This window comes from Canis aureus, chromosome 1 (genome assembly GCF_053574225.1).
Source record: "Canis aureus isolate CA01 chromosome 1, VMU_Caureus_v.1.0, whole genome shotgun sequence".
Classification (NCBI taxonomy): domain Eukaryota; kingdom Metazoa; phylum Chordata; class Mammalia; order Carnivora; family Canidae; genus Canis; species Canis aureus.
This window is the reverse complement of record NC_135611.1, coordinates 110,848,729-110,876,160: the sequence shown is the minus strand read 5'-3', so window position 1 is coordinate 110,876,160 and position 27,432 is coordinate 110,848,729. Positions and strand designations below refer to the sequence as shown.

Genomic DNA, 27,432 nt, shown 5'->3' with positions numbered 1-27,432 from the left:
AGAAACACACACACCAGGAAATATCCATCATAGGCTGTCCAACCAGGCCGGAGGGGCAGGGGTCAGCAGGGAGGTGACCTCAAGGTCTCCGTGGGGACCAGGATCCGGTGGGGCTGGGGGTGAGAGGCTAGAATGTTTCCCACCCTGAGATTTTCCTGCATCAACCCAGGAGGGCGCCCTGGATGCCGTCGGCCCTGCCCCCAACCTCCTTCCTCTCTTGACACAGCTTCCCGCTAAGGATGGATGGGGGGGGGGGTGCCAAGGTGGAGCCACCAGGCTCAGAAGCGAAGGAGAGGCACGTTTGGGATGGAGGGACTCTGGCTGAGAATGGCCAAGGGCCTGCCCTGGAGTCCTGCGGCCTGGGGACTCGGGGTAAGTGGGATGGCTTGCCTACTGCTGGCCTGCAGGGCCTCCCTCAGCCTCCCACTGCCCTGCCCAGGAGTTGGACCCCAGCCCAGCCTTGGGGCGTGTGAGAAGCCCTTGGCCCTGGGCCCTGCCCCCGGTCCTTCCTCCCCCACACACTGGGGACTCAGCCCTTCCTTGTGTTAAATAGAAACCTCTTTATTCTAAGTATCGTACATTCCTTAATACGTTGGACTGGGGCCAGACCTTGAGGTGAGGGGGAAGGGAGGGGAGCCTGGGATACTTCTGTAGAGCCTTCCAGAACGCCACCCACCACACACTGGGCCGGGAGCGGGTGCTGGGAATGAGCTTCGTGGCCTTGGGAAAGTCCTTGCTCCCTCCGGCCTGTTTCTCTTCGCCACAGGAGTGTAGGGGTGGCCCAGAAGACCAAGGATCTTTCCATCCCGGGGGCAGGGGAGGGGAATAGGAGGATCTGCGGTCCCAGGCAGGGAGTCAAGAAGGGGCCATACAGGAGGATGGTTTGTCAGCAGCAAAGATGGGGGGCCGTGAGGCGGGGGGCTGCTAGAGTCTCAGCGTTGGCTGGGGGGCCGCGATGGGGACGGAGGCCGAAGCCGGGGCAGACAGGCCAAACCAGGCCTGGCCAGCCGGCCGAGGGGAAGGCGGCCCGGGAAGGGAGGGAGGCCGAGGCAGAAGGGTGGGCGGGGCACGGAGATGTCGGAGAAGAAGGCGCGGTCCCGAGGGGGTGGCAGGGCTCCCCCCTCCGACAGTTCCAGGTCCCGGGCCACGGCCAGGATCTCCTGGCGGGCGGCTGTGTTGTGCAGGCCGCGGATGTCGAGGAGGGCCGCCACGTGCTTCCGCCTGGGGAGAGAAGGGACAGGTGCATGGGCTTCTCCGCGCCAGACGCAGACGCAGCAGCCCATCTGTGAACCCCCCTGTTCCCCATCCGTCCCACAACCTTAGCTCTGGAGCCTCTATGCCCGGCTCCGAGGTCCCTTCCCCAGACCCGCAACCCCCAGCCCTCCCCTCTCCCAGGCCCTCCCCATTTCTAGTCCTCCCAAACCCTCCTCCACCAGCACGCCCTCTGGAACCCTCTGCCAACCATTTCCAAACCCTTCCCTCATGACTGATTCCAGACCCCTCACCTCCACACCCAGCACAGGAGTCTTCCTTTTCACCCTGGTCTTAGCTCCCGATTAACCTTCAATCTTCAGCCCCAGCTCAGCTCAAAAGGAAGCCCCTGGACTTCCCTCTGGTCCCCTCATACCTGCATAGGCTCTGGAATCAGCTGCAACCCTAACTTTGTCTTCACTTGCACCTCCAACAGTCCCCACTGTCCCTCAGAGGCTGCCCAGGAGGGCTCACCCGCACTCCCATCTGAACCCTCACCTCACCCCTCACCTCCGAGGCAAGGTCTAGAAGCTTCTCCACCAATGTAGTTCCACTGCCCCATATCCAAAACTAACTCAAAATCTCTCAATCCAGAGCCCACCCATGAGAGAACCTTCATCCCCTTGGAAGACTCACTTCACCCCCACACACACCCCAACACACACACCATTCCCAGAACCCTGCTCAGCCAAAGTTCCACTCCAGAACTAAAATTAATGGGGGGGGGGGGGCTTTACCTCAACCAGAAATTTGTCCCAAAACTAACTCTATTTTACAACCCTTGCCCTTAAATCCAAGAGAGGCATCTCAGCAACAGCTCTCGGGTCTCAAGATCCTAAACCTAACAGTCATTTCCAGAACCTTCATTTCAAACACAGCCCTGTGGCCTTCACTGCTTCCTTCAACAGCAGCTCAGAGTCTTCACTTCCCCACACCCCTGGTTTGGAATCACGACGGCTCCAATGTTTGCTCATCCAAAAATGTGACTTAGGAACCTTCCAGCTCACACAAGCTCCAAGACCCAGCCCCAAAGTTGGCTTTGGAACCACTCCAAAAGCTTGAGAGCTTTCAAACAGCTTCACGTTCAAGGACAGATCCCAAATCAGAAACCCCAATCCAGGAGGAATGCTGGGACTCCCACCCTCCATGCACTCCAGGGCTCTGTGCCTTCCCAAGGACAAAGTCCTCCACATCTCAGAGTCAGAACTGTCCATCCTGGAATGGTTCCAGAATCCTCACCCTCAGTCCCAAATCCTCAACCCTGGAGCCTATAAACCCTACTGGTGCCTCAGTCCGAGTATGCAGAGTGCTGCAGGACTGCCACCACCATTCACATTTCCCTCACGGGTGGGGTGGGGGTGGAGGGGGTGATCAAGTGCACCGGCTTTAGAGGCAGCCTGCTGCCCCGGTTCAAGTCCCAGCTTTGCCACTTGCTAGCTGTGACATTTAGGGTAATCTACTTAATTCCTGCCTGCCTCAGATGATGCTAAGCATTTAGAACAGCACTGCCTTTTACTTGCATATAATTTTCTAAAATAACTTCATTATAGGTCTTACTTATAGAGTGTGGGTGGATAACATGCTTTCTCAGGTCTGACATAAGGACTCAATACACAGGCCTTGGTATTGGTACGCCTGTCACCGTGGATGACGAGGGTAATGCTGCTGTGACGCACGATGCAAAATCCCCCAATGATCCTACGAAAAGGGTGCCATGATCCCCACGGAAGCGCCCGCAGAGGGTCCCACACAAAGGAAATGGTCCGCCAGGATCTGAGCGGCGCCTGCAGCTGTCCCAGTGCGTGTGCGCCCGTGTGCCCGTGCGTGTCCCCGTGTCCCCCGCGGCTCCCGGGCTGGGCCGGCCCTTCCTGCCGCCGGCGGCCCCGCGCCCCCCTGCCCTGGGCTTCCTGTGACTGCCTGTTTGTTTGCGAGCCCTGGTGGCGGCGGCGGCGGCAGAAGGAGGGAAATCGTATTAATAATGCCCTGGTTCCAGCAGGAAACGGCCGTCAGACACGCTCGCCGCCTCCCTCCCTCGCCCAAGAGCAGGAAACGCCGGGACGGATGCCAAGGCCGGGAGTCCTCGGCCTGGTGGCGCGGGCGGGGCGGGCGGCGAGGGGCCGGCTCGGGGCGGGGGCGGGGGGCGCTCACCTGATGTCTGGGTAGTCCCGCACCAGCACCCCCACCTCCACCTGGATGCTGGGCGTGTCTTCCAGCTGCAGGACTTCGGCCAGATGGGGCACCACGGCGTCCAGCCACGAAGCCTGGGACTCCTGCAGGGGAAGGCCCCAGCTCACACTCGGGCCCCAGGTCCCCCTCCTCCTACACCACACCCCTCTGGGCCTCGGTTTTCTCGGTGAAGCCGGGCAGAGGACAGACTGGGATCAGAGGGTTTGGGAAGGACCTGGAAGCTTTGGAAACTTGAAGGAAAAAAAAAAAAAACCCAATCGAAATTTATCTATACTCAGTTTTGCGGATAATTTGGGGGCTCGGGGACACCCTTCAAAACCTAGTCTTGTTTGCAAAACGTAACCCTCCGGGGACACCGGATTGCTTGGACGACAGGTCTCCCTGCGTTCTCAATAAAATGAGACACCCTTGGCCGCCCCCACCCCACCCCCGCAATTCCAAGTAGTGCAGACTAGAAAATCCTGGAAACTTCGCGGCCGAGCGAAGCCCTTCCTGTCCTGAGGATTACGATTGGGTAGAAATAAAAGTTGGTCGTTTTAAATTCTTGGGTTTCTGTTGCATTTGGCTCCTATCTGTGCTCAGGAGAACGGCTCCTGTTTACGGAGCGCTCGCTGGGCGCCGGGTAGGGTCCTAAGCACTTCACAGGACTGAACGGATCCAATGAATCCCCACCGCCGGGTGTAGGGAGCCCGAAGCCGGTTTGCGCCGGGAGGCGAGCTCGGCCCGCAAGCAACCGACTTTTACGCGCGGAGGGAGGCCAGGATCGAAGTGTCCCTGTTGACTGAAAGTTGGGAGAAGGCCCGACGCTAATGCCCCGCCCCCCCGCTATCGGGTCCAGGGGTTCTCGGGAGCCCCCCGCCCCCGGGCCGCACTGACCAGCCGCCGGAACAGCCGCTGCAGCTGCGCCGCGTCCTCCCGGAGCCTCCCGGCCACGCGGCTGCGGGTCCGTGCCGAGCGGCAGCGCAGGCGCCCGCGGAGCAGGGGCCGCACGTACTCCACCAGCGCCCGCCGGTGCAGCTCGGCCACCAGCGCCTGGGGACCGGGGGAGACGCGAGGGCCAGTGAGCCGCCGGCGACCCCCTCCCCGCTCCCACTCCCGGCACCCCCGCCGGAACCCCCTACCCCGCCCACAGGGCGCCAGGCCTCTTGGTCGCCCCCAGCGCCCCCCCCCCAAGTAGCCCTCCCGACTCCCAACGGGTGGGTGACCTCTGTCCTGCGGATGATCCCCTCCTCTGCCCCCTAATCAGCTCGCCGACATCCCCTGCCGGCCCCCAAAGGCTGCCCCACCCCAGTCCTCTCCCCACTCTCCGGGAGTTCCACCTCCCAGAGGCCCCCCCCCCCGACCCTGTATGCGCCCCACTCTCCACCCCTGTACCCGCTGATCTGCCTCCCCGCAGACCCCACGCAGAGCGCCGCCTATCTCGCCTTGAGAGAGCGCCCGGCACCTGGAAGGGGTCTCCCCCTGCAGAGCGCTCCCGCTCCCCGCGCTCTCCCGCCCGCGACAAGCCCGCGCACCTGGTAGGGCTCATCCTGCATCCTGCGCAGCGCCAGGGCCTGAGCGCCCAGCGTGCCCACGATGCCATCCAGGGCCTCCGGGCTGTTCAGCCACTTCCTGCGCATCAACTTGTTGAAGTAGGGCTGGGGGGGACAGCATGGGGGGATGGTTGCAGCTCTCCTCCCTTCCACCCTCTTTCTCCACTTACCAGTTCAGCAGAGGAGAGCTGAACCACTGCTGAGCTGTGCCCTCCTGGGGCGCACAGTCCAGGGAGGGAGACCGACCATTCCCCACTGATGGACCCAGAGTGGTGGGGGCTGGGAGGAGGGAACCCGGGAGTTTTAGGAAGCCCAGAGGAGTTGCCTGGGTCAGCACAGAGAGTCCAGGAGGGCTTCCTGGAGGAGGGGCACCAGAGCTTGGGCGGAAGGATGGTGTGGCTAGCCGGGCTAGGGATGATGAAGAGAGTGGCTCAATTAGCGTGAAGAGCCAGCGTGAAGGCTGCTCGGATGGGTTTGCCTGTCAGAGGGTCAGAAAGAGGGTCCAAGTGGCTGACAAGACCATCTATACAATAATTTGTGGGGCCCGGTGCAACACGAAAACGGAATGCCCTTATTCAAAATTATTAATAACTTGAAGACAGAGGGAGAGGGTCAGGCTTATACTTTACCGAGATCCTGATGGGAGGGGCCAGGCAGAGGTAGAAATGGGGAGGAGGGACCGGAAGGAGGGGAAAAGGAGAAAGAAGTGGGTAAGAGGGGTGAGGAGGGGGAAAGCAGAGCCCAAGGAGTAGAATTCCTAGGATTTCTGTGGGGGTGGAGGAGGGAGGCACCTGGATGTGATCCAAGAGGTGGGAAGGGCACTGGGTCTGTCCCTGAAATGGATCTGGGGCAGTAAGGGGGTGAATGTGAGGCGGGGGGGGGGGGGGGGGGGGGGCGGGTCTGAAGAAGGTCAGATCCCTCTCTACCCTGCACCCCGGTCCTGCTCTCATTCCTACAGTAGCCTGCTAGCCCAGGTGTCTGAACCTCCCCGAATAGGGCCTTTTGTTGAAAAGTGGGTGTGAATTAAATGAGCTGATGCTCTCGCTGCAGCACCTGGCTCCGGGCATGTCACTGTTTCTATAAACTCTGTATTTTTAGGAAGATTTCAGCCAGTACCCGTGGGCTGAGAGGGAGCTAAGCACTGTACAGCCACACGATCCCGTTGCTTCCTCACAGCCACCCGAGAAGCCTGGAATTCCTGTGCCCATTTTCCAGATGAGCAAACAGACACCCCGAGAGGACAAGTAACTTGCTCAGGTCCCCCTATTTGGAAAAAGTGCAGCCAGGCCTGGAATGTAGACTGCATCCCCTTCTCGGCAACCCCATAACCTCCGACTCACTTTCATGCACACACCTATCCATGTAGTCATTCAACAAACACTCTTCCTGTGGCTCAGCCAGGGGTGGGTGGCTGGGGACACTTGGGGATGCTCGGGGACACAGAGCAGAATGAGACGAACAAAACTTCAAATATTTGATAATCCTAAACAGGTCGGGGTGGGGATGGGGATCTGATTACCGGTCTGATATTTGCTGATATTAAGGAATTATCGCTCCCTTTGTTTGGTATGAAAAGTCACTGTGGTTATGTTCATTTACAAAGACTTTCTTATCTTTTGGAGATGCAGACTGAAGTGTTGATGGATGATGACAGGATGTCAGGGATGGGGAGGGCGCAGGGGGTGGGGGAAAGGTGAAACAAAATTGGCCAGGAGTTGATATTTGCTGGAGCTGGTCCACCAGGAGGTCATTCTGTCATTCTGCTTACTTTTGTGTACGTTTGAAATTTTCCATAATAAAAAGTTATTTTAGAAACATTCCGACAAACCTTGCCCTTGAGAAGCTCACATTCCAGTGGATGGAGCTGGCTGGGGGGGGGGGGTGTTGAAGCAAAGGCCGTAGGACTGCAGGTGGCTGTAAGTACTTGGAGAAAAACAGCAGGGAGTGGGGAAGGGGAAGGGAGTCTCCTCTTGGGGATTCTGTTTTAAATAGGGCAGCCCGAGGAGGTCTCACCGAGAAGGTGACATCTGAGTCAAGACTTGAAAGAGGTGAGAGGGTAGCGACGTGGCTACTGGAGGTGGGGAGAGTGGTCCAAACAAAGGGAACAGCAGGTGCAAAGGTACTGAACTGTGTGTGGTGAGTTTAAGGAAGAGCAAGGGGGCTGGTATGGCGGGAGGAGGCAGGTGGGGGGAGGCGAGGTCAGAGAGGGGAGGGTCAGATCATCCAGGGCCTCCATCCATCCACCACAAGGGCTTTGGCTCTTGCTCTGAGTGAGCTGGGTTGGACGACATGAATGAGCCTGCATTACAACCAGGGATATGCACCCCTCGGGCTCACTCACAGGTACTCCCACCACTCTCCCCACATACTCTCATACACCTCTTCTGACTCCAGCCCCCTCTGGGGTCCCACAGGAGCCCAGAGGTCAACAGGGTGCAGGGATCTAGGAGAGGCTGGGCAGGGATTTGGGGGGCCTCAGTGGGGAGGGGCCCCACCCAATCCCCAAGGCCCCTTGGCTCTCCATCTTCCCCTTGACCATATCCTCCCCTGTCTTCCTTCCTGCACCCTCCTTTACCCCCCCATGACCCAAACAGGCTATTACCCCCACCCCTGCCTGCTTCCCGAAGAACACTGAGTCCTGGGCTGAAAGGACCTGCCGGTTGGCAGGATGCTCCCCTGTCCCGGCTGCCCCCTTCTCACACACACACACACACACACACACACACACACACACACACACACCGCCTCACTCACCTGCAGCTCCTGGAATAGCAGGTCAGCCAGGACTCGGTGGCAGAGCCGGGTCACGCGGTCCAGAGCGCTGGCTGCTGCTTCCCGGGCCGGCTCACTTTCGGGAGGGCCCACCCGGGCCAGGCGCTCTGCCAGAGCCCTGTGGGGATCGGAGGAGCCAAAGTCAAGGAGCCCCAATATTCAGCTCAATTGCCTGGACCTCGCTCCCTCCTTAGATGGACTCTATTTTGTAAGCACAGGGGTGATGGGTCAGATGGGGAGCTGGGAAAAGTCAGGAGTTCTGGGGAGAGTCTAGGGGCTAAGAAATATCAAGGGATGCCTGGGAGGCTGAGCGGGGGTGGGTGGGACGTGGAAGCTCCGTGGAATGTGATTCGAAACACCTATAATTCTAAAATCCTACCCTTCCCATTTTTTCTTCATGATGACCCGTCATCATGAAGAAAAAGGGCGATTTGGCATTTTCTGCCCAAATCCCAGCGAGGCCCCCTTCTGGGCATGTGTCCCCCAGAGTCCCCACGTTTGTGGGATTGACAGGTGTACCAGATTTTGCTCTAGAAAGGGTGGAGCCGAGAGTCTCCACATTGAATACACGACGGTATATCCGCTCAGTGGACTACAGTTCAGATCTTACAAGGGAGTGTGGGAATGCCACGTGCTGACAGAAAGATCTCCAAGCTGTTAAGGGGAAAGGCACAAAAGTGTGTCCAACATTCTTACCACTTGTGGGTTTTTTTTTAAAGGAAAAAGAATAATATGTATGCACACAGTGAAATATATTTACTTGTATCTGTATGGAATGTGCATATGAAATATGCATATGAATATGCACAAGATATGCATATGCATGAAGTATGCATATGCACACATACACTTATTTACACATATTTACGGGTAAATATATCAAATGCCCCAGCAGAGATATGGCAGGCTCTAGCAATAAGGAAGGTGGGGAGCATGTTGGAGGGAGACTTTTCACTGCACGCCCCATTGTATCTAGAATTTTGAACCATGTAAATGCATTAAAAATTACTTAATAAAAAAAGGAAAGGAAGATAAAAAGGCAAAAAAAATCTGTAATTCCTAGAGTGTTTGAATCTGGCTTCTAAGGTTTCTATAATTACAACACTCCAGTGTTTGGATCACTCAGTAATTCTAGCGCTCTGTGATGCTGAGGTTCTTTTTAGGACTCCCAGGGTTTTCTGCTTCCAAGGCCCCATGTGCCTTTCACTCTGGACCAGCTCTGTGATTCCCCACCCGGGATCTGGGCATCCCAGTTCAGCTGGTCATGGTGACTGGCCCTGTCCCCCACACACGGGGTGCTCTCACCTCAGGGGGGGCCCACAGTTGACCAGGGAGATGGTCCTGCTGATGTAGGTGTCAGGTAGCAGCTCCCGAACTCCTGGATTCTCATGGAATCGCTCCACCCGCTGCTGGAAGCTGGGGACAGGAGAAAGGGAGGGTGTATGACAGATGGGGCGCAGCTGGAGGGGGTCTCCTGCTGGGCACTCAGCCCCGCAAAGCCTGTGATCCTCACCGACAGGCCCCTGCCCATCCATCCTCGGTTTCCTATCTTCCCTCCTCTCTCTGTTGGATCCTGGGTACTGATGCCTCCACCCCAGCCCTGCACCCCTGCCCCAACCCTCCATTACCTCTGCAGGAATTCTGCTAGCCCCCCCAAGCAGCAGTGGGCCATCCGCTCCCCAAACTCCTGGCTGATGCGGGGTGCTCGCTCTGTATGCTCTTCTAGCAGCTGCGTGGTCCATGGAGAGGAGAAGAGGTGAGGAGGGGGGAGGTCCTGCTTTCCCCTCCCCGGGGCACTGTTCTGCTGACTCTCCTCCTCCCGCTACCCCCTACCTCACACACGTCCTGTGCCAGGCTGCTGGGCCGGTCCTCCGTCCTCGCCCAGTGCTCCTCATTCTCCTGCAGCACTCGAAGGAGGGCTGCTCGTGTCTGAGCCTGGCGTGGGAAGGTGGGGGGAAAGGCAGGAGTCAGGGGAGCCCGGGAGCCTCTCCCTCCTTTCCCCCCCTCTATGGTCCCCAAACCTTAGCCTCAAGCAGGTCTGGGTTCTACCCCTAAGCTTCTCAAGGTTACCCTAAGGAGAGAAGCTGGACCAGAAAACCTCCCCAGCCTCTTGCATCCCTAAGTCCATGATTTGCAGCTTGATATTAAGAGTCTGTAGTTTTAAGCTTCCTCCCTTTGATAGCCAGAGAGTTTGAGGGTCTTGTCTCTCATTATTTGACGGTCCTAAGGCTCCGCTCCCCAGATTCTGCAAAACAATTTGCTCAAGAGAGTCAGATTCTGTGATTCCAGAATGCCAAGGGTCTGGGATGCTAAGGTTTACGCATCTCTGACCCTCTGGTTCAGTGCTCCCTTCAATGAATCTGAGACTCTAGGTGTGTTGGGAGTCTAAGATTCTGGGCTCTTAGGTTACAAAGATTGTAATTTCAACGGCCGAGGCAGGGCTGGCATTCAGGTGGGAAGTGGCCCCGTGGCCAGGCTGGGTGTTCATGGCCGGGCCACTCTGCTGACTGGTGCCTGTGCCTGGCCAGTTACTAACCATGCTGACTATCTGCCTCGCTTATGTGCAGAGATGGCTTTGATGCCGAATCTCTGGGACTGTGAGCTGAGCTTCTGTGACTGCCTCTTGCTCCGTGATTGGAAGTATGGGAATGTATCGAACCTTTACTGATGGTCCCTCTGCCTGGCTGGGTGCTTGGGTAATAACACTGAACCTAAGACAGAGTGATCAGTATGGGCTGACATTTCTGTGTCTTTTGGGCCGAGCTCAGAAGTCCCCACAGAGGGAAAAAGGGAATGAGAGTAGCGGAAGGGAGAGAGGGGAGGCCCCCAAGCCCAGCATGACCACTCTCTCCCTGCAGAGTGCCTCCGCGCTCCCACACCCCCAGTACCTTAACGTCTGTGACACATTCATCCTCCAAGCCCCGCAGGGTGCCAGGAGACAGCAGAGGCCCGAGCTCTCCATTCTCCAGGGCAACCAGGTCCACCAGCCCTAGGACCTCTCTGGGAAGGGGGGCGAGAGACAAGGAGGTCTGTGAGAAAGGGATCTGGGCAGCTGAACCCCCTCCTACCCCTACCTCTTTACACCCAGTGTGTTTCTGACCCTGGGCCACTCCCTTCCTCTCTAGAGGCCAGCTTTGCTCATCCCTCAAAGGAAGTCTCTGGAATTGTCGCGCCCCTGGCTCCAGTTCTCTGAGTCAGCTCCCTGATGAATGGTGTCCGGGCAAGACTTGCAGGGGTCAAGTCCAGGCTTGAATGGTCTGGCACGCAAGATCTCACCCAAGATCAGCTTCATCAGATGGAAGCTCCCTTCCGCCTCCACATCTCGTCCCTACCACCTCACCTGGCCTTGGAGGCTTCCCCAGTCCAGCCCTCACTCCCCGATGCTACAGTCTTGCACACCTGGCCTGGGTGATACCATCACCCCCCCATCCCCCACCCCACCCACACACATCCCAAGCTTTTGCTCATGGCATCTTCTCAGCCACAAGCACCATCTTCCTACTCCTGTCCTGCTATTCCAGGAAGCTTTCCAGACTCCCTGTCCTGCCTCCATCTCTCATAGGTGGTGTGAGAGTGTCCTTAACACGTATTCCCAAAGGGGATCTAGGAGGTCCGATGTCACTAGCTGTTTGTTTCCCGTTCTTCTAAGTGACACCATGATGATTTTGTTTGAGGAACCACCCACTCCTCTCGCTGGCCAACATGTAGTTTGGGTGTGGTCAGCTCCCTTTTCCCTGGAGTGCATAGGTGATTCAGTCATGGCTAATCATAGTCCATCCCCTGGCCACAGGAATGGATCCAAAGGATCCAAAGCCTCAAGAATTTGGAGATGTTAGGACTGGGACCATCAATGGTGCTGAGGTTCTAAATGCTAAGATTATAAACTTAGAATTCAAGGGACCAAGAGTCTTACAGTCCCAACACTGGAAGGATCCAAAGTATCAAAGTTCTAGGCTCTAAAGAGGGGATAAGGCTAAGGCTTAGGATTTGAAATCTCATTGGTACTAAGGTTCTAGGATTGAAAGTGTTGATGCTTAAGTTCTAAGATTGGAAGAATCAACAGTGCTAATGTCCTAGGACCTAAGGAAAGCAGTGAAAGGGTTATAGAATTCTGAGGGTCAACTATGCCAAAATTTTAGGGATGATGGTACTAAGGTTTTAGTATTTAAGAATCAGTGGTATTAAGGTTCTAGGACTGGAAGAGTCAATGGTACCAAGATTCTAGGATGGGAATGATCAGCAGTGCTAAACTCTAGGACCAGAAGGATGAACAGTACTGAGATTCTAACAGTATAACTGTCAATCATATTACGGTTCTAGGCCTGGAGGGATCCACAGCACTGACCTTCTAGGGCTGAAAGGGTCAATGGTGCTGAGATTTTAGAACTGGAAGGGCCTTTGGTGCTAACAGGTTCTAAGTCTGGAAGAGTGGGAGGTGTTAAGGTTCTAAGATTTCAGGGGTCAATGGTCAGGTTGCTAAGATTCTGGGAGTTTGTCAATGATGTGAAGGTTCTAGGCTTGGAAGGGTCAGTGGTGCCAAGATTTTAAGAATGAAAAGATAACAAGGCAAGACTTCTAGAACAAGAAGATCAACGATGCTTAGATTCTAGGAAGGGTGAGCAGCGCTGTGATTCCAAGTGTTGAGATGCTTAGGTCCTCGGGCTGGGGGTGCTCAGGTTTTAGAACTGGGAGGACTGATGTTGCTAAAGCTCTAGCACAAACGGGTGGAGAGCGTGGAGAGCGCTCAGATGCTCAGACTGTGAATGTCACAGTGCTGAGGAAAGGAAGGATCCACCTGTTACGGATGCAGGAGTGGAATGGTGCTGAAGTTCTAGGACTGGAAAGGGCCACGGTGCTAAGGTTCTAGGGGCGTCATAGAACCTTTCCACCATGGAAAGGTTCGCGATCTGGAGAGATCACTAGTGATTCTGGGACTGGAAGGGTGGGCAGTGCCACGCGTCCAAGGGTGGAAGTGTTGACGATGCTGAGGTCCTTGGGTTCTCAGACTGGAAGGTGCTGAGGTTTTAACACTGGAAGGACCGACGTGGCTACGGTTCTAGCGCGGGCAGGGGGAGAGCGTTCAGTGTCACCAGTGCCGAGGACCGAGGAGGACCGGAAGGGTCAACGGTCCAGGGTGCTTACTTAGCATCTGAAGAGGTGCGGGAGCGCGTGCTTGGGTGCGGGAGCGTGCGCGTGGGTGGCGGGGTTCTGGGCGACCCGGGGGCAGCCGGCCCCGCCTCACCTGGGGTACACCTGGTTGTGCCAGTGCAGCAGCGCGTAGCGGTCGCCCAGCGGCAGCCTCCGGCGGGCGGCGGCCCCGAGCCACTCGGCCAGCGCGCCGTGGTAGCCGCGCAGGTAGACGCCGAAGGCGCCCAGGCCGGCGGGGTAGGCGGGCGCCAGGCGGCCCCGCACGACGCCCATATCCTCCAGCAGCCGCGCCCGCAGCGCCTCCAGCTGCCCCGCCAGGCCCCCGGGCGCCCCGGGCGCCGCCGCCTCCAGGCGTTCCCGCGCCGCGCGCCCCACCGCCTCGGCCCAGCGGACGCGCAGCTTGCGGGCCGCCCCGGGCCCCCGGCGCCCGTCGGCCGCCTCCTCCTGCAGCAGCACCTGGCCCAGCTGCGCCACGGCGCCCGCCCCGGCGCCCGCGCCCGGCCCGGGGCCCGCCAGCGTCTCGCGCACCAGCGCCCACAGCTCGCGCTGCAGGGCCTCGTAGAGCAGCGCCACGTCCCGCGCCCGGCGGCCGCCGCCCGCGCCCTCGGCCGCGGGAGGCCCGGGCGCGCCGCCCCCCGACGACGCCAGCTCCTCGGCCTCCAGCTCCAAGATGTGCTCGTCGGCTCGGGCGAGCTCGCGCTGCTGGATCAGGCTCAGGATCTCCAGCACTGTGGGGGCAGAGCGGGAGGTCAGGGGGAGGCAAACCGGTGGCGCGAGAGTGGGGGTGGGGGGTGGCTGGCCGGGAGGATGGGAAGGGGGAGGTGACGGCCCAGGAAGGAGTCGGGAACGCTTCACGGGATCGGGCGGAGAGAAGGGTCGGTGAGGGAGGGAGGGAGGAGGGAAAGGGGGACCCAGGGGTGGAGGGTGACGAGGGTGGGGGACAGGAAGGCCAGAGAGGGGTAGGAGAGGGGAGGGGGTGCGGGGGAGAGAGGGGACGCAGAGTTGGGGAGCGAGAGGGCCAGGACCTGAGGGAGGGGACAGGAGAGGGTTAGGGATGGCGGAGGGTGGTAGGCAGTGGGATAGGTGTCGGGATAAGGGAAGCTAGTCAAAGGACCAGAGCATCATTAGGAGACTAGCAAGAGGATGGGGAGAGGGGGGGAGGATGGGGAGTCAGGGGAAATGGGGGTAAGGGATTGAGGCAGAAGGGAGAGGGTCAGGGCACAGGGGAGGACAGAAGGTATTGGGGAGTGGGTTATGATATGGAAAGGGGTCAGGATATTTGGGGGGTGAGGACAGGAAAAGTCCATCAGAGCTACAGAAAGGGATCCGGGCAATGGGAGGGCTGGGGTAAAGCCAGCCTGAGCCAGGTAGGGGGAGAGGGTGGAGAGAAGCAGTGGATCAGGGGGCAAGGTGGAGGCTTGGAGGTGGGGAGAGGTTAGCCAGACTAGAGATGGGGTCTTCTGGGGGGGTGATCTGGCACTCTGAGTTCAGACTCCCCAAGACACAGCCCCATGGGATTGCTGTGAGTGAAGGCAAAGGGAGGGTCCTGGTGGCCCAGGGTTACCCCGACACCTCCACCCCCCTCCACTTCCTCCCTGGCAGAAAAACTGTTTCCTGGCCAGCGCTATTTCTGCCCATCCGTTTCCAGAAGGCGGGGGCTCCAGTCACCCCCTCCTCACCTCACCGAAGTGCCCTCCCAGTCCCTAGGGAGCTGGTGCTGAAATAGCCTCTGGCCAGGATGTAGAGGATACTCAGAAGAGGCTTTCCTGAAGTCCCCACCACTGAGGCAGCACGCCCAGGGGTGGGGTGGGGGTGGGTGTGGGTGGCTAGGAGTGAGAAGGGGGATGGAGCCAGGGTTGGGGACCGCTGGAAGGGGTGAAGATGAGTTTGGGGTGACATCTGTAGAGGGGACAGGAAAGGAGTTGAGAAGGACATCTGCGTTTTGTGGGGTGCGGAGATGAGGGTGGAAGTGGAGTTAAGTGACAATTGAGGATGGAAAACAGGTGGAGATGGATGTGAATTTGAAGATGCAATGTGGACATTAGTTGGGGCTGGGAACGTGGGTGGAGGTTGGGAATGGGGGTTCAGACGCAGACTCAGGGTCCAGGTGGAGATGGGATTAAGAACGAAGGGGGAAGAGACACCTGGGTGGCTCAGTGGTTGGGTGTCTGCCTTTGGCTCAGGTCGTGATCCCGGGGTCCTGGGATCAAGTCCTGCATCAGGCTCCCTGCACGGAGCCTGCTTCTCCCTCTGCCTGTGTCTCTGCCTCTCTCTCGGTCTCTCATCAATCAATAAATAAAATCTTAAAAAAAAAAAAAAAAAAGAGTGAAGGGGGCAGGGACACCTGGGTGGCTCAGTGGTTGAGGGTCTGGCAGGCGGTTGTCCCAACATTGGGCACAGTGCTGATTAAAAATTGCCTTTATTATTATTATTTTTTTAAGATTTGATTTATTCATGACAGATACAGAGAGAGAGAGAGAGAGAGAGGTAGAGACACGGTCCTGGGTCTCCAGGATCACACTCCCGGCTGAAGGTGGCGCTAAACCGCTTGGCCACTGGGGCTGCCCAAAAATTGCCTTTAGACAAGAAATGGGTTGGGAATAAGCATGTGTATGTGTCCCAAGGTGGAGATGGCTGATGGAGTTGGAATTAGTTTGAGGTACAAACCAAAAAGGCATCACACTGGGGCTTGGAGTAGTTTGGGGTGAATATACAGGTGGGGGGGTGTCTTAAGTTGATTTGTACCCCACCCCACCTCCCCCACCAAGAAAAAAGATGTGTGAAGTCCTAACCCCCACAACCTCAGAATGGGATCTTATCTGGAGACAGGGTCCTTGCAGAGGTAATCAAGTTACAATGAGGTCATAGGGTAGGTTCTAATCCACTATGACTGGTGTTTTTTTTTTTTTTTAAGATTTTATTTATTTATTCATGAGAGACACACAAAGAGAGAGAGAGAGAGAGAGGCAGAGACATAGGCAGGGGGAGAAAAGCAGGCTCCCTGCAGGGAGCCTGATGCAGAACTCGATCCCAGGACCCCAGGATCACCACCTGAGCTGAAGGCAGATAGATGCTCAACCACTGAGCCACCCAGGTGTCCCATGACTGGTGTTATACAAAGGGAAGACTTGGACACAGAGACTCACACAGAGGGAAGATAATGTGAAGTCACAGCGAGGAGGCCGCGTGGCGACAACAGGAGTGAGGTGGCCAGGACCCAGGGAACTCCGAGGATGGCTGGCAAAGCATCAGGTGCAGGAAGAAATGAGGAAGGATTCCCCTCTGAGTTTCCAAGGATGCGTGGCCCTGCCGACACCTTGGTTTCAGACTTGTAGCCTCCAGCACGGAGAGAATAGGTGTCTATAGTTTAAGCCGCCTGGTTTGTGGGATTCCATTACTACGGCACCCAAGGGAACCGAAGAACACAGGCCGTGGGGGACACAGTCAGTAGACGCAGGTAGAAGGTAGGCACTGGCCACGGTGGTGAGTTTGAGATGAAGCTTGGACAGTGGGTAGAGGCTGGGGGTTTGGGAGTGGGATGGAGTTAGGGTTGGGGTCCAGAGTGGGATGGAAAAGGAGAGATTAGGGTGAAGGAGGAGGTAGAGGTGGTCTTTGCAATCTGGGGCCAGTGTTGGGGCTGGGGATGGGAAGTAGGCAGGGTCTGGGGGTTAGGGGGAGGCAGAAGGTCAAGGTTGGATGTGGATACTTTGAAAGGAGATGGGATAGTGGTTGAATTTGAAGGGAGGGAGGGTAGGAGGGTTAAAATTGGAAATAAATAATAAATAAATAAATAAATAAATAAATAAATAAATAAATAAATAGGAAAAAGATTGGAGGTAGGGAGGGAATTGGGGATTGGGACCAAAGTTAGTGATTCACTTATCACAGGACACGGTGGTGGGTGGAGGGGGGATGGATTGGGGGTGGGTGTGGAGCTGGAGCTGGCTTCGTGATGGAGATAAGGACTGCAGGGTGCGGTGGGATGTGGACAGACAAAGGTTGGAGAAGTGTGCAGAGATGGGGTCACAGGAGGAGGCCGGGGCTGGGCAGGGGCTCCTGACTCACCTGACAGAGGCTCCTTCATCTTTGGGGGCTCAGGGACCTTGGGCGGGGGCTCAGGGGCCGCCTCGCCTGCGGGCACCACCCTCTCAGCCAGTGACGCACGGTGGGGCTTGGGCCCGCGTCCCAGTCTCAGGAAGGCCAGTCTCCGGGCAGCCTCCCCGGCCGCCTCCTCGTCGCCCTGGGCTCGGGTCCCCTGAAGCCTGGCCAGGAGGCCAAAATCTGCAGAGCTCCTGCGTATCCCTGGCGTCAGCATGCGGCCCAGGAAAGAGCGGGGCGGCCCATCTCCGGGGCTGCCTACCCGCCTGCCAGGGGTCCAGCCCAACCGGAAGGGGGACAGGCCAGCCAGCTTCTCCAGAGTGGCCCGGCGGCGACAAGACGTTCCATTGGGCAGGGTCCCCAGCTCCCCAACCTCCTCTTCTTCCAGTCCTGGAACTTCCTCAAAGGGGTTTCGGGAGGACCTCAGGGGCAGGGTCCCTGCCCGGGGCACCTTAGAGTCGGCCACCCCTAGACTCTTCAGGATGGGCATTTTGGCAGGCAGGGACCTGGGGAGAACATAAGGGACCATCAGTGGGGTCGACAGCAGTAGTGGTGTTGATGACCGACGATAATGCCCCTGCGTGCCAGGCCCTGGTCTAGGCACTCACGGATCCCATGAGGTTAGGGCTACATTATGTCCATTTTGCAGATGTTGCCCAAGGTCCCCCAGTGATTCAGGGATGATGCTGTCATTCACACCCAGACCTGTCGATTCTGGGGCTGGGGTTCTTTTCCCCCCAAGCATTGCCATTCAGACCCTTTTCCTGCCTTACACCTGCCTGGAGGGTTCATCATCTTTGTAGACCCTCGTACTCCACAAGGAAGCAAGCTGACAGAGGAGAAGTGTCCTTCCCAAGCTGGCACAGCCAGCGAAGGCCAGAGGCTGAGTGGGGACTCAGGCCCCACCATGTACCCGGTCAGCCAGTCACACACCTGGGCACCTGCCTCATCTCCCCTGTCCAGTCCACACACCTGTCACCTCCACCCTACCCTGTTCATTCCTTGAGCAAAACTTTCCTGGGAAATGTCCAGAACAGGATAAATCCATAGAGACAGAAAGGAGATGAGGGGTGGCCAGGGACTGGGAGAGGGGGCACTGGGGATTGGGGACGGGTTTCCTTTTGGGAAATGAAAATGTTCTGGAACTACATAGTGGTGATGGTTGACAGCCTTGCGAATGTACCAGATGCCACTGAATTGTATGCTTTAAAGTGGCTCATAAAGTGAATTTTATGTTCTGTATATTTTACTACCCTCCCCGCCCTCCAAAAACAAAACAACACAAAACAAAACCTTACTAGGTATTTGCCCGGTGCAGGCACTGGGGACACAGCGGTGGCCAAGGCAGATCCGTTCTTGCCCTCTTGGGGCTTGAAGTATCCCAAATTCTGTTAATCCCATCTCCTAAATCCTTCATCTCCTCCCTTTCCATGGCCCCCTGCCCCAATCCAAGTGCCCTCCAGCTTCCTCACTTCCTCTCGGGTGTCTGAGCTCCTCTTGCCCCCCCACCCCCACCCCAGCCCACGTTTGAGGGCCTCCTTAAAGCACAGACCTGCTCCTTTCTTTCTTTTAACCTTGCATGGGTCCCCAGTGCCCTGGGGACAAAATTCGACTGCCTTCACCTGCCAGCTGTGCTTCTCACTGCAGGCTCCTCTGCGCGTCAGCATTTGTTGATCCTTCTACAGGGAAACCTGTTCCCCCTGCTCCACTCATGCTTTAGGACACAGCCCCAAATCCCCCTCCTCCCAGAAGCCCTCCCTGATGCCCAGGCTGGGTCAAGTTGCCCCCCTCAGAATTTCCCCCATCCCAACCCTGCCCACTCTGACTTGTCACTGTCTGGGGGTGAGTCTGTGCCTCCCCCCCCCCCACTGGACTGTGAAGCCCTGAGAGGACAGGGTCAGGCTGTTGCAGTCACTGCAGTGTCCCCAGCTCCCAGGGCAGGCGCTCAGGAAATGAATGGGTGCTAAACAGGAAACGAAGGAGGGAAGGACCTCATTCCTCGTGGGTGAGGAGGAGTCAAGCTGGAGAGGTCAGTAAAGAGCAGGCCATGCAAGGCCTCGCAGGGCCATGAGGAGGGACTTGGGCTTTTTCCCGAGGACACTGGGGAACCATGGAAGGGTGCTTTTTAAAATGATGAAATAGTTCAAATATTCAGAAATTCAGAAAAATTTAGAAAACAAACACCTCTTGTGCCTCCAATCTTAGCATCTAATGCAAACATTCGCTCTACTTGGTTCAGGTTTGTTTCTTTGTTTGTTTAAGAATCAAGCATTATAGGGGAACCTGGGTGGCTCAACGGTTGAGTGTCTGCCTTCGGCCCAGGGCATGATCCTGGGGTCCTGGGATCAAGTCCCACATCGGGGTCCCTGCAGTGAGCCTGCGTCTCCCTCTGCCTGTGTCTCTGCCTCTCTGCGTGTGTGTGTCTCTCAGGAATAAATAAATAAAGTCTTAAAAAAAAAAAAAAAAAAGAATCCGGCATTACAGACGCACCCACCCCACCCCACCCCGACTGTCCCCCTGGCCCTGCTTGCTCTAGCCTTCCCCCAAGGAATGCAGCATCCTGCAGCATCCAGCATGTGCATCTCCCCATCCACGCAGACATTTACTCTGCCAACACAGACTTGCAGCCAGGAATCATGTATTGTTTTACGTGGCTTCAAACTCCCTAGAAATGCTACCGTGCCCTGCGTATCCTGCAACTTGCTGTTTGCTGGTTGTTTTTTGGCTCACATACTTGTGAGATGTTTCCACGCCTATCTCCGTGGCCCTGGTTGATTTTTCTTAAGCGTTGCATACTATTCCACTGTGTGGCTGTGGCAAAACTCTGTCATCTGTCAGACGTTCACACGTTCTCCTGTTGCTAGGTTGTTTGGACCTGGGACAGGTCCCAAGCAGGTGAAGGGGCAGCTGTGCGGGGGTGTGGAGCATCTGGAAGGAGGCCGATGCTCACAGAGCCCTGAGGTGGCTGGGCCGTGGGCATGAGCATCTCCATTCATGGTGGAGACCCCCTTCTTTCCTCCCTGACTTCAGCCTCTGGACCTCAGCTGCTGTTCTTCAAGTCCCTTCCCGGTCTTCATGGTCCCCTGTCCCCCAGGGAGGCAGTCTCCATGGCAACCCTTGCCTGGAGCCCCCATGGTTGTGGGCAATCAATACTGGCCCCCCCATGCACACACACACACACACACACACGCACACACACACGTCACCCTCTAATTCTCCATCTTTCATTTTCCAAACAGGCTTCTCCATGCTTCATCCCATCCCCCAGAACTGCCTCCATCACCTCCCCCCAAAAAAACTGCACCTCTCCCTCAAAACAGGGGGTTCAACTTCCCCTCTAATGGGATGTCAACAGTACCCCAACTGGATTTGCCACTCCCCATTGGCTCCCACATCCATCCCCAAACTGGATCCCCTAACCCACCCCCAAGCCATTCCCAACATCCCCAGACCCCATTGCAACATCTTCTGAAAACTGGCCCCCTCTGTCTTTCCCCTTCCTGGCTCCAACAGCCGCCTCTGCAAACTGGCTCCGACATCCTGCCCCTTCCAGCCTCCTCAACTGCCCCCAGTGCCCGGCCCCCTGACTCACTTCCGAGGCATCCCTGGAGCCCCCAGCCTCCCGACCTCCCACAGGATGTCTTGGCCACCAGCTTTCCTCTCTGGGCTCCGGCTCCTCCCCCTCCCCCCCCCTTCATTGCCAGCCTTTCCCTAAAGTCCTGAACCCTCCATGGAGGAACAGCCTGACCCTGTTTGCAGAAGTCAGTACCTCCAGTCCCCAAATCTGTATCAGAAAGCAGCCCTTACAAACTGTGTCCACGCTGGACCCCGACCATGCAACCCCAATCCAGACCTCGCCCCCAAACAGTCTTGTCACCAGCCCAGCCTGTTTCAAGCCCACGCACACCTTCCTTCTGAGCCCCATCTCCAGCTCCGTCTCCATCCCAGCCTTGTCTTCTTTCCCATCTCCAAGCCCCCATCTCTTGGGGAAGGAGCAAAGCACCCATCCCTCTCTGGCCCATCTTCCCACCTGAACTCAGAAGGCATCGGACACAACCGTGCTTCATGTCTCTTCTCCTTTGATGGTCCAAGCTCTCCCTGCGGTCTTCAAAGCTTCTCTGGATCCCCAGGGCCCCCAAATTGTCCCCCCCCACCAACCCCCCTCCTACTTCCAGCTCCTCCTGCCCTCCCGCTGGCACCCTCCTGAGGTCGGGCCCACGTTCTCTCTTTGCCCGCCCCCCAGCCTCTCCTGGCCTCAGGGCGTGTGTTCTCACCACCTCTGGTCCAGCTGAGATCCAGGGGGAGCCCAGGCCTGGGGCATGTGGATCCCGCCCCCTCCTCGGGGGCACTCACCTCCTAGTCAGTGCCTCCGTGCCTCTGTCCCTGCGCTGCTGTCCTGCCCTGAGGACACTTGGGCCAGAACTGCTGAGAGCTTGGAACTTGGGGGGGTGGGTAGGGGGGGGTTAGAGGAGGTCAATTTCCTGTCAGGAAACCCCTCCCTCTCTGGGGCCAGGGGCCGGAAGGACTCTTTATCTGTCTGCCCTTTTAGGCCAAGCTGGTGTTGGGCTGGGAAGGCCAAGGCCACAGAGTCGGGCCCCCACCCTCACCCCCACCCGGAATCGGCCCCCCCTCCTGCCTGCTCTTCACGCCTTCCAAGGTGACAACACCATCCTGAGCACCCTGGGGAGACACGCAGCGCTGGATACGGGCCCAGAGCTCTCCTTCGGGGTCCTCGCTCTGGAGTAATGACATGGATGGGGGTTCTGCTGGCCCAGAAGCTGGAATTAGAGGCCAAAAGGGGGTGACACTGGTCATGGCTTTGGAATTGTGGTGCCTAAACGCCCCGTCCCCAGGTCCTCGCATGGCCCCCTCTTCGACACTGCCCTGGCCTCAGCTCCAGCATCCGTTCCTCAAAGGAGACCTTCCCTGAGCAGCAGAAGCTCTCTTCCCCCACCCCCCATCCCCTCTCTCCTCCAGGGACTGGCTCTGATTTGTCAATTCCTTTATATCACCTTCCTCAATTTGAATGATAAGATTTCTCTGTCTCCCTTGTAGAGTTTCTGAGTCTCCCACTGGAATGTGAAGTCAAAGCCGATTTTGGTCACCTTGTTTATCTTTATATTCCTAGATGTGTGCCTGGCACATAGTAGATGCTCAGTAAAGATTTATTAACCAAATGTGCACATGGGGATACATTAGAGCTAAAGATTGGAAGTTGGGGATGTATATGATGGGTGAAGTGGGGGCTAGGAATGGGTTAGGGGTTGGGTGGAGTTAGATGCAGGATTAGGGTTATTTTTAAGGCTGAGTTTTAGGTTTAGGTGGGCTTTCAGGGGCTCAGGCACAGGTGTTAGGCCTGGGACAAGGGATCACTTGCCTAGACAAGTTGGGGTTGGTGTGGGATTAGGGTCAGGGCTGGGTTCAAGGATCACTGCTTCTCCCCCACTCCCAGTAAGGGCCTTATAGATACTTAGGCTGGGAGAAGTGGGTCAGGGGTTAAGATTCCAAGGTCTGAAGGCCTCAGATCAAGGGTTGGATTTGCCAGACAATGAGTGGTTGAGTGGCCAAGAAGGGAGGGGAAGGCTTTGTCCTCGCCAGGTCAGTGTGGCCAGGTCAGCGTGGACCCATGGTAATCTGAAGGCAGCAAGCAAGTTGCCCCTGGCTGGAACCAGTTGACCTGGTGTGGGCTGTAACAGCTATCAGATCTCCCCTTCTTTTTTTAATTTAATTTTTTATTGAGTTATAATTCATATGCCATAAAATTCACCCTTTTGTGTGTGTGGTGGGGGGGGGGGCAGACAGAGATCTTAAGCAGATGACTCCACACCCAGCACGGAGCTCCACACAAGGCTCAATCTTACAACCCTGACATCATGACCTGAGCTGAAATCAAGAGTGGGTTGCTTAACCGACTGAGCCACCCAGGCACCCCTAAAATTCACCCTTTTAAGATGCAGGATTCAGTGGTTTTAAGTATATTCACAAGATGCAGCAAGTGTCGCCACTATCTAATTCCAGAACATTTTCATCACCTCAAAAAGAAACCCGTAACCCGTTAGCAGCCTTTTCCCAATACCCTGTGTTCCCAGTTCCGTGGATTTCTCTATTTGGGGACGTCCCATATAAAAGGAATCAAACCATAAGTGGTCTTTTGTGTCAGGCTACTTTTGCTAAGCATACTGACTTTAAGGTTCATCATTTTGTAGCCTCATTTAACCTCAGTCCCTGCATCTGGGAAGTGGGGTGGGCACAGTATTGGGGTCAGCGGAGCCAGGGTGGGGCCTGAGGTGTGGTGGGCAGGTGTGTTGTAGGGAGGTGATCTGCTGCCCCCGAGTGGTGTCTGGGAGAAGTGCAGCCCTCCGTGCTAAGCCTGAGAGGAGTGACTCAGCTCCCCCAACCCATCCCCAAGACCCCACCCCTCATCCTGCAGAGCCCTTGAGATCTCAAAACTTTAGAACACCAGCCTGAAGTCCTCCTTCTCTGCATCCCACCGTCCCTGAGACGCCTTGGGCCCCATCTGCTGAGTAATAATAGTAATGTCATCCACTTATGAAGTTCTAATCTGTTCACAGGCGAAGCATTTACGTTTATTGTCTCATTAACTTACTGCTGACTGAGGCTGCTATTATTTTTCGGGGACAGGAAGCCACAGCGGTTAAGAGCCCAAGTTCCAGAATTTGGAGGCACTTGGTTTCAAATCCCGTCCCACCACTCACCAGCCATGTGACCTTCAGCATGTGATTTTTTTTTTTTTTTTTAATTCTCTGGCTCTGTTTCCTCCTGTGTAAGTCGGGCTAATGATGATGGTCCAGCCTCACAGGGTGGCAGAAAGGATAAAGTGCTCAGAGCCTGGCACAAAGGAAGCCTCTGTGAGTCTGTGTAGCTGATAGTATCAGCCAGTGACATGCTGATAAATGTTTAACAACCAGCTCTGGGTGGGTGGGTGGGGGGGGGGGAACCTTGATTTGTGGCGTTTGTCAATTTCCATGGTGTAAATAAATATTCCTGCACTGGCTGATTCAAGCTTGAATTCAGTGATGCCAAGCCACCGTGATGTCACTGAAAGCGTTTCAGGGGCTGGGGGACTTGGGGGGTGAGAGACGCACAGAAGCACATTATACAGTTGTGTCATTATGAACATTCAATAGGTGTAAATAACCTTAGGATCACAGATAATAGTAAAATGTAGTAAAAATAATTAGGCTGTGATGAGTATTTATTACCTTTGTTTTAAACAGAATTTATTTAATTATGTGTTTGCATAATTTAATTTTTTATAATGCCTGTTTAACAACCAGTTCCAAAATTCCTGAGACTTTAACAATCAGCTCACTCGAGCTGACTCCAACACGCTGCTGTTAGCACCACACCCCTACTTTAGAAAGAGAAACTGAGGCGAGAAGATGGTCAGATAGACAGGGGCTGGGCATGGACCCCGCCCAAGGGCCAGATTCTGGGGCCAGGGCTATGCAATGCCCCTCTTTCTCTCATCCCACCCCGGTCTGGAGGGCATGGGTGGTGCCCACAGGGCTGGATGACCTGAGCCAAGCATGCCCTCTCTGGTTTCAGTTTGCCCATCCAGACAGCAGCTGCGCCCCTGCAGGTGAATACTTACACAGGGCTCTTTGGCACCTGCTGCAGCCCTGCCAGGGAAGGCAACATGTAGATCCTCCCCCTCGCTTTATAGATTGGGAAACTGAGGTCCCCCCTGAGTCCCAGAGCCATAGGGAGAGTCCTCAGACCCCAGCTGGGGTGCGCAGGAGAGGAGCTGCAGCCACAACCCCGGGCTCTGGAGTTTTCTGGGAGGTGGGAGGCAGCCGTGCTGGAGACGGTGCTCAGCCTGGGGCAGAGGCTCTGCTTAGCCCACCATGCCCCCGGGACCCTGAGCCCTACGCTCCCCAGAACTTCCTGGGCCCCTGGGCCCGAGAGGGGACGCGCTGGGAGGGAGCAAGTGGACAGCGCCGGCCACCTGGTTCGCGTCCCTGGGGGCTTCCCGGCCTCTGTCCCCATTCTCTTCCCAGGTCTCCGAGTCTCTGGATCTCTTTGTCTCTTTTTGCTTCTCCCTCCGTCTCCGTGTGCGGGTCTGGGTCTTCGTCGCTCTCTGCGTCTCTGTTCTCTCTGAATCCCTGTCTCTTTGTGTGCGGCTCTCTCCCTGCCTTTTCTCCCTCTTTCTTCTTTCTCTCTCTCACTGTCGCTCCGATCTTTTGGCTCCCTTTACATCTCTTTGTGTGTCTGGGTTTCTGCCTACCCCTGTCCCTCTCTCCTGGGGTCTCTTTGTCTCTCTATCTCTGCGTCTCTCAGGACCGTTCCCTGCGTCTCTGGCGCTCTGCCCCGGGGCTCCTCTCCCCTTCCCTTCCGGTGAGTCGCTTCTCTCCTGTGCGAACTCGCTCGCCACCGGCGCGCCGGGACCTGCCTCCGCCCCCGGAGCCCCCGGCTAGCCCGGGCCTGCGCCTTTAAGGGCCGGCGGCGGGGGGCGGGGTCTCGGCGGCCCCGCCCTGCCCGCCCCTCCCCCTGACGTCCCTTCCTCCCCGGCCCCTCCACCGCCTCCCTCCGCCGCCGCCCGGGCCGGCTCCGCGCCCCCTCCCCGGCCCCCGCCCGCCCGCCCGCCCGCCGCCCCCATGGCGCCCCGGGCCCCCGCTGCACGGGGCCACTAGGACCCTCGGCGTCCCCTTCCCTTCCCCGCCCTGCCCCCTCTCCCGCGGCGCGAACCCCGGTGTGCACGGCGCCCAGCTTTTGAGCTCGCGTCCCCAGGCCAGCGGGGGGGGAGGGGAAGAGAGGGGACCCCGGGACCCCCGCCCCCCCCACCCGGCCGCCCAGTCCCCCGGGACCCGGAGAAAATGTCTTCGCGGACGGCGCTGGCCCCGGGCAACGATCGGAACTCGGACACGGTGAGTGGGGCCCGGCCCCTTGGGGAGCGCCGGTCGGGTTCAGCCGCCGAGCCCCTCGCCTGGGGTGCCCCTCGCCGCGCGCGCCCCTACCTTGGTTCGCCGCGCCCGGCCCCGCTGGCCACCTCCCGACCCCCGCCCGGACTCCAGGCCTCTCGACCCTCCCCCACTCCAGCCCAGCCCGACCCCTGGGGGCGCCCCTCTCTCGGGACCCCTCTCTTGTCCCTCTGCAGACCGCTTCCGCTCGGGTCCCTTCCCTCCAGGAAGCCCCCTCCTCTGCCTTCCAGGAGCCCCTCCCTTCCCCGGCGTGTTCTGAAGCCCCTTCCCCTCCTGGCCGCCCGCATCCGACAACTCGCCCCCTCCCGGATTTGCAGGGCTCCTGACCCGGAGGCCCGGCCCTGGCCCTCTCCCAGGAAGGCCTGGCCCAGTCCCGCCTCTGGCGCCGGCCTTCCCCATCTGGATGTGGGTGCCGGGCTCCCCAGGAGCCCCCCTCTTATTCTCAGCCCTCCGCCCCTCTGGATCCTCCCGGATCCTGTGGGCACCCCCTCACAGGAAGCCGGTTTCCACCTTTTCCTGGGCCCAGGGCCCTTTCTGGCTTGTTCAAGGTCTCTCCACTCCCAGGCCTGGTCTCTGTCTTCCAAGCAGCCCTGTCCCTGGATTCCCAGCACCCCAGGTCCCCCCCTCCTCGTGCGCCCCAGACCCTCCCTGGGCTCTTTTCCCAAGCAGCCTTGGCCTCCAGCGTCCAGGCTCCTAGCCTAGTCTGGGATTTCTAGGCCCTGGACTATGGACTAGTCTGACTCCAGGCCTCATCCTCCCTGTATCAACTGCTCAGGTTCAGGCAAGCCCCCTCCCCAAGTCCCCAACCCCTTGATCACCTCCTAGGCCAGGAGTTCCCTCCCAGGGCACCACCTCTTCCCCTAATCTCCAGGCCCCCATCTGTTCTGTCCCAGGGCCTCCTCCTTCCTTGCAGGGGGTCTGGCCTCCCAGGGAAGCCCCCTCCTCAGCTTTGGAGGCCTCTCCCAACTCACAGGGCTGGGCCCCAAATCCTTCTTTAGAAGACTCCTGCACTCGAAGCCTGTGGTCTTGCCCTGGTTGTAAACCCTCTTCTCTTGGGATCTGTCTGCAGGAAACCTCCTCCCCAAGTTTCTAGGTCTTTTTGACCTCCACAAGGCTCAGGCTTTATTCTTCTGGGCTGCCCCTTGGCCAAAAAGCCCCTTCTCCAGGATTTGCATGCTCCTGGACCTTTCTCCACTTCCAAAGACTAGAAACTCCTAGAAACCCCTTTCTTTATCTTCTAGGAGTTTCCTTGGTGTCTGAGTTCCACTGCCCGATGGCTTTAATCCTTCCCACTATTCCCAGGCCCCCTGTCCCTATACCACAGCCCAGAACAAGCCTAAGAGACGCCTCCCTCCCCATCTCCCCAGTTTCTGATTACTCTCAACCCTTCTAAAGAGCCTCCCACCAACCAGTGCCAGCCTCCTCCCTAGGTGGGGTCACTGTCCCTTTCCCCTTCAGCCCCTGCCAAGTCCCTGGACCGCCACCCCCCCCCCCCAGCCACC

The 27,432-nt window shown here is 57.4% G+C and overlaps 2 protein-coding genes across 6 annotated transcripts in view; one reads left to right on the top strand and one right to left on the bottom strand.

Annotated features, from left to right (window-relative positions):
* Window positions 1-540: 540 nt before the first annotated feature.
* Window positions 541-21,423, bottom strand: EXOC3L2 (exocyst complex component 3 like 2). 4 transcript variants are annotated; one of them, XM_077848513.1, is made up of 12 exons: window positions 21,342-21,423; window positions 16,956-17,494; window positions 12,985-13,618; window positions 10,631-10,742; window positions 9,576-9,677; window positions 9,371-9,471; window positions 9,048-9,158; window positions 7,725-7,860; window positions 4,953-5,075; window positions 4,315-4,470; window positions 3,400-3,521; window positions 541-1,221 (listed from the first exon to the last, which is right to left on the bottom strand). In XM_077848513.1, the coding sequence occupies exons 2-12, from the start codon at window positions 17,476-17,478 to the stop codon at window positions 933-935; spliced, it is 2,409 nt and encodes an 802-aa protein (XP_077704639.1). In that variant the 5' UTR covers window positions 17,479-17,494; window positions 21,342-21,423; the 3' UTR covers window positions 541-932. The 4 variants fall into 4 exon arrangements, with proteins under 4 accessions (XP_077704639.1, XP_077704631.1, XP_077704634.1 ...); XM_077848505.1 differs by having other exon boundaries at window positions 21,263-21,399; XM_077848508.1 differs by lacking the exon at window positions 21,342-21,423 and adding an exon at window positions 21,019-21,153.
* Window positions 21,424-25,614: 4,191 nt separating this feature from the next.
* MARK4 (microtubule affinity regulating kinase 4) overlaps window positions 25,615-27,432 on the top strand; it is a 30,042-nt gene continuing 28,224 nt past the window's right edge. Inside the window, exon 1 of one of the 2 annotated variants that reach the window (XM_077848531.1) lies at window positions 25,615-25,876. In XM_077848531.1, the coding sequence (XP_077704657.1) occupies window positions 25,826-25,876 (51 nt within the window). In that variant the 5' untranslated portion in view covers window positions 25,615-25,825. The remainder of the gene's footprint in view (window positions 25,877-27,432) is intronic. The other variant, XM_077848532.1, reaches the window with a different exon arrangement.

What these genes read in the sequence shown, in the direction of transcription:
- EXOC3L2 (XM_077848505.1), bottom strand. Translation starts at nt 21,309, where the DNA reads ATGCCCCAGGCCTGGGCTCCCCCTGGATCTCAGCTGGACCAGAGGTG. An exon ending in CTAGCAGAATTCCTGCAGAG is followed by an intron (nt 9,159 to 9,370) that starts GTAATGGAGGGT and finishes TCCTGTCCCCAG; the next exon opens with CTTCCAGCAGCGGGTGGAGC. An exon ending in TGCTATTCCAGGAGCTGCAG is followed by an intron (nt 5,076 to 7,724) that starts GTGAGTGAGGCG and finishes TGTCCCCCCCAG; the next exon opens with CCCTACTTCAACAAGTTGAT.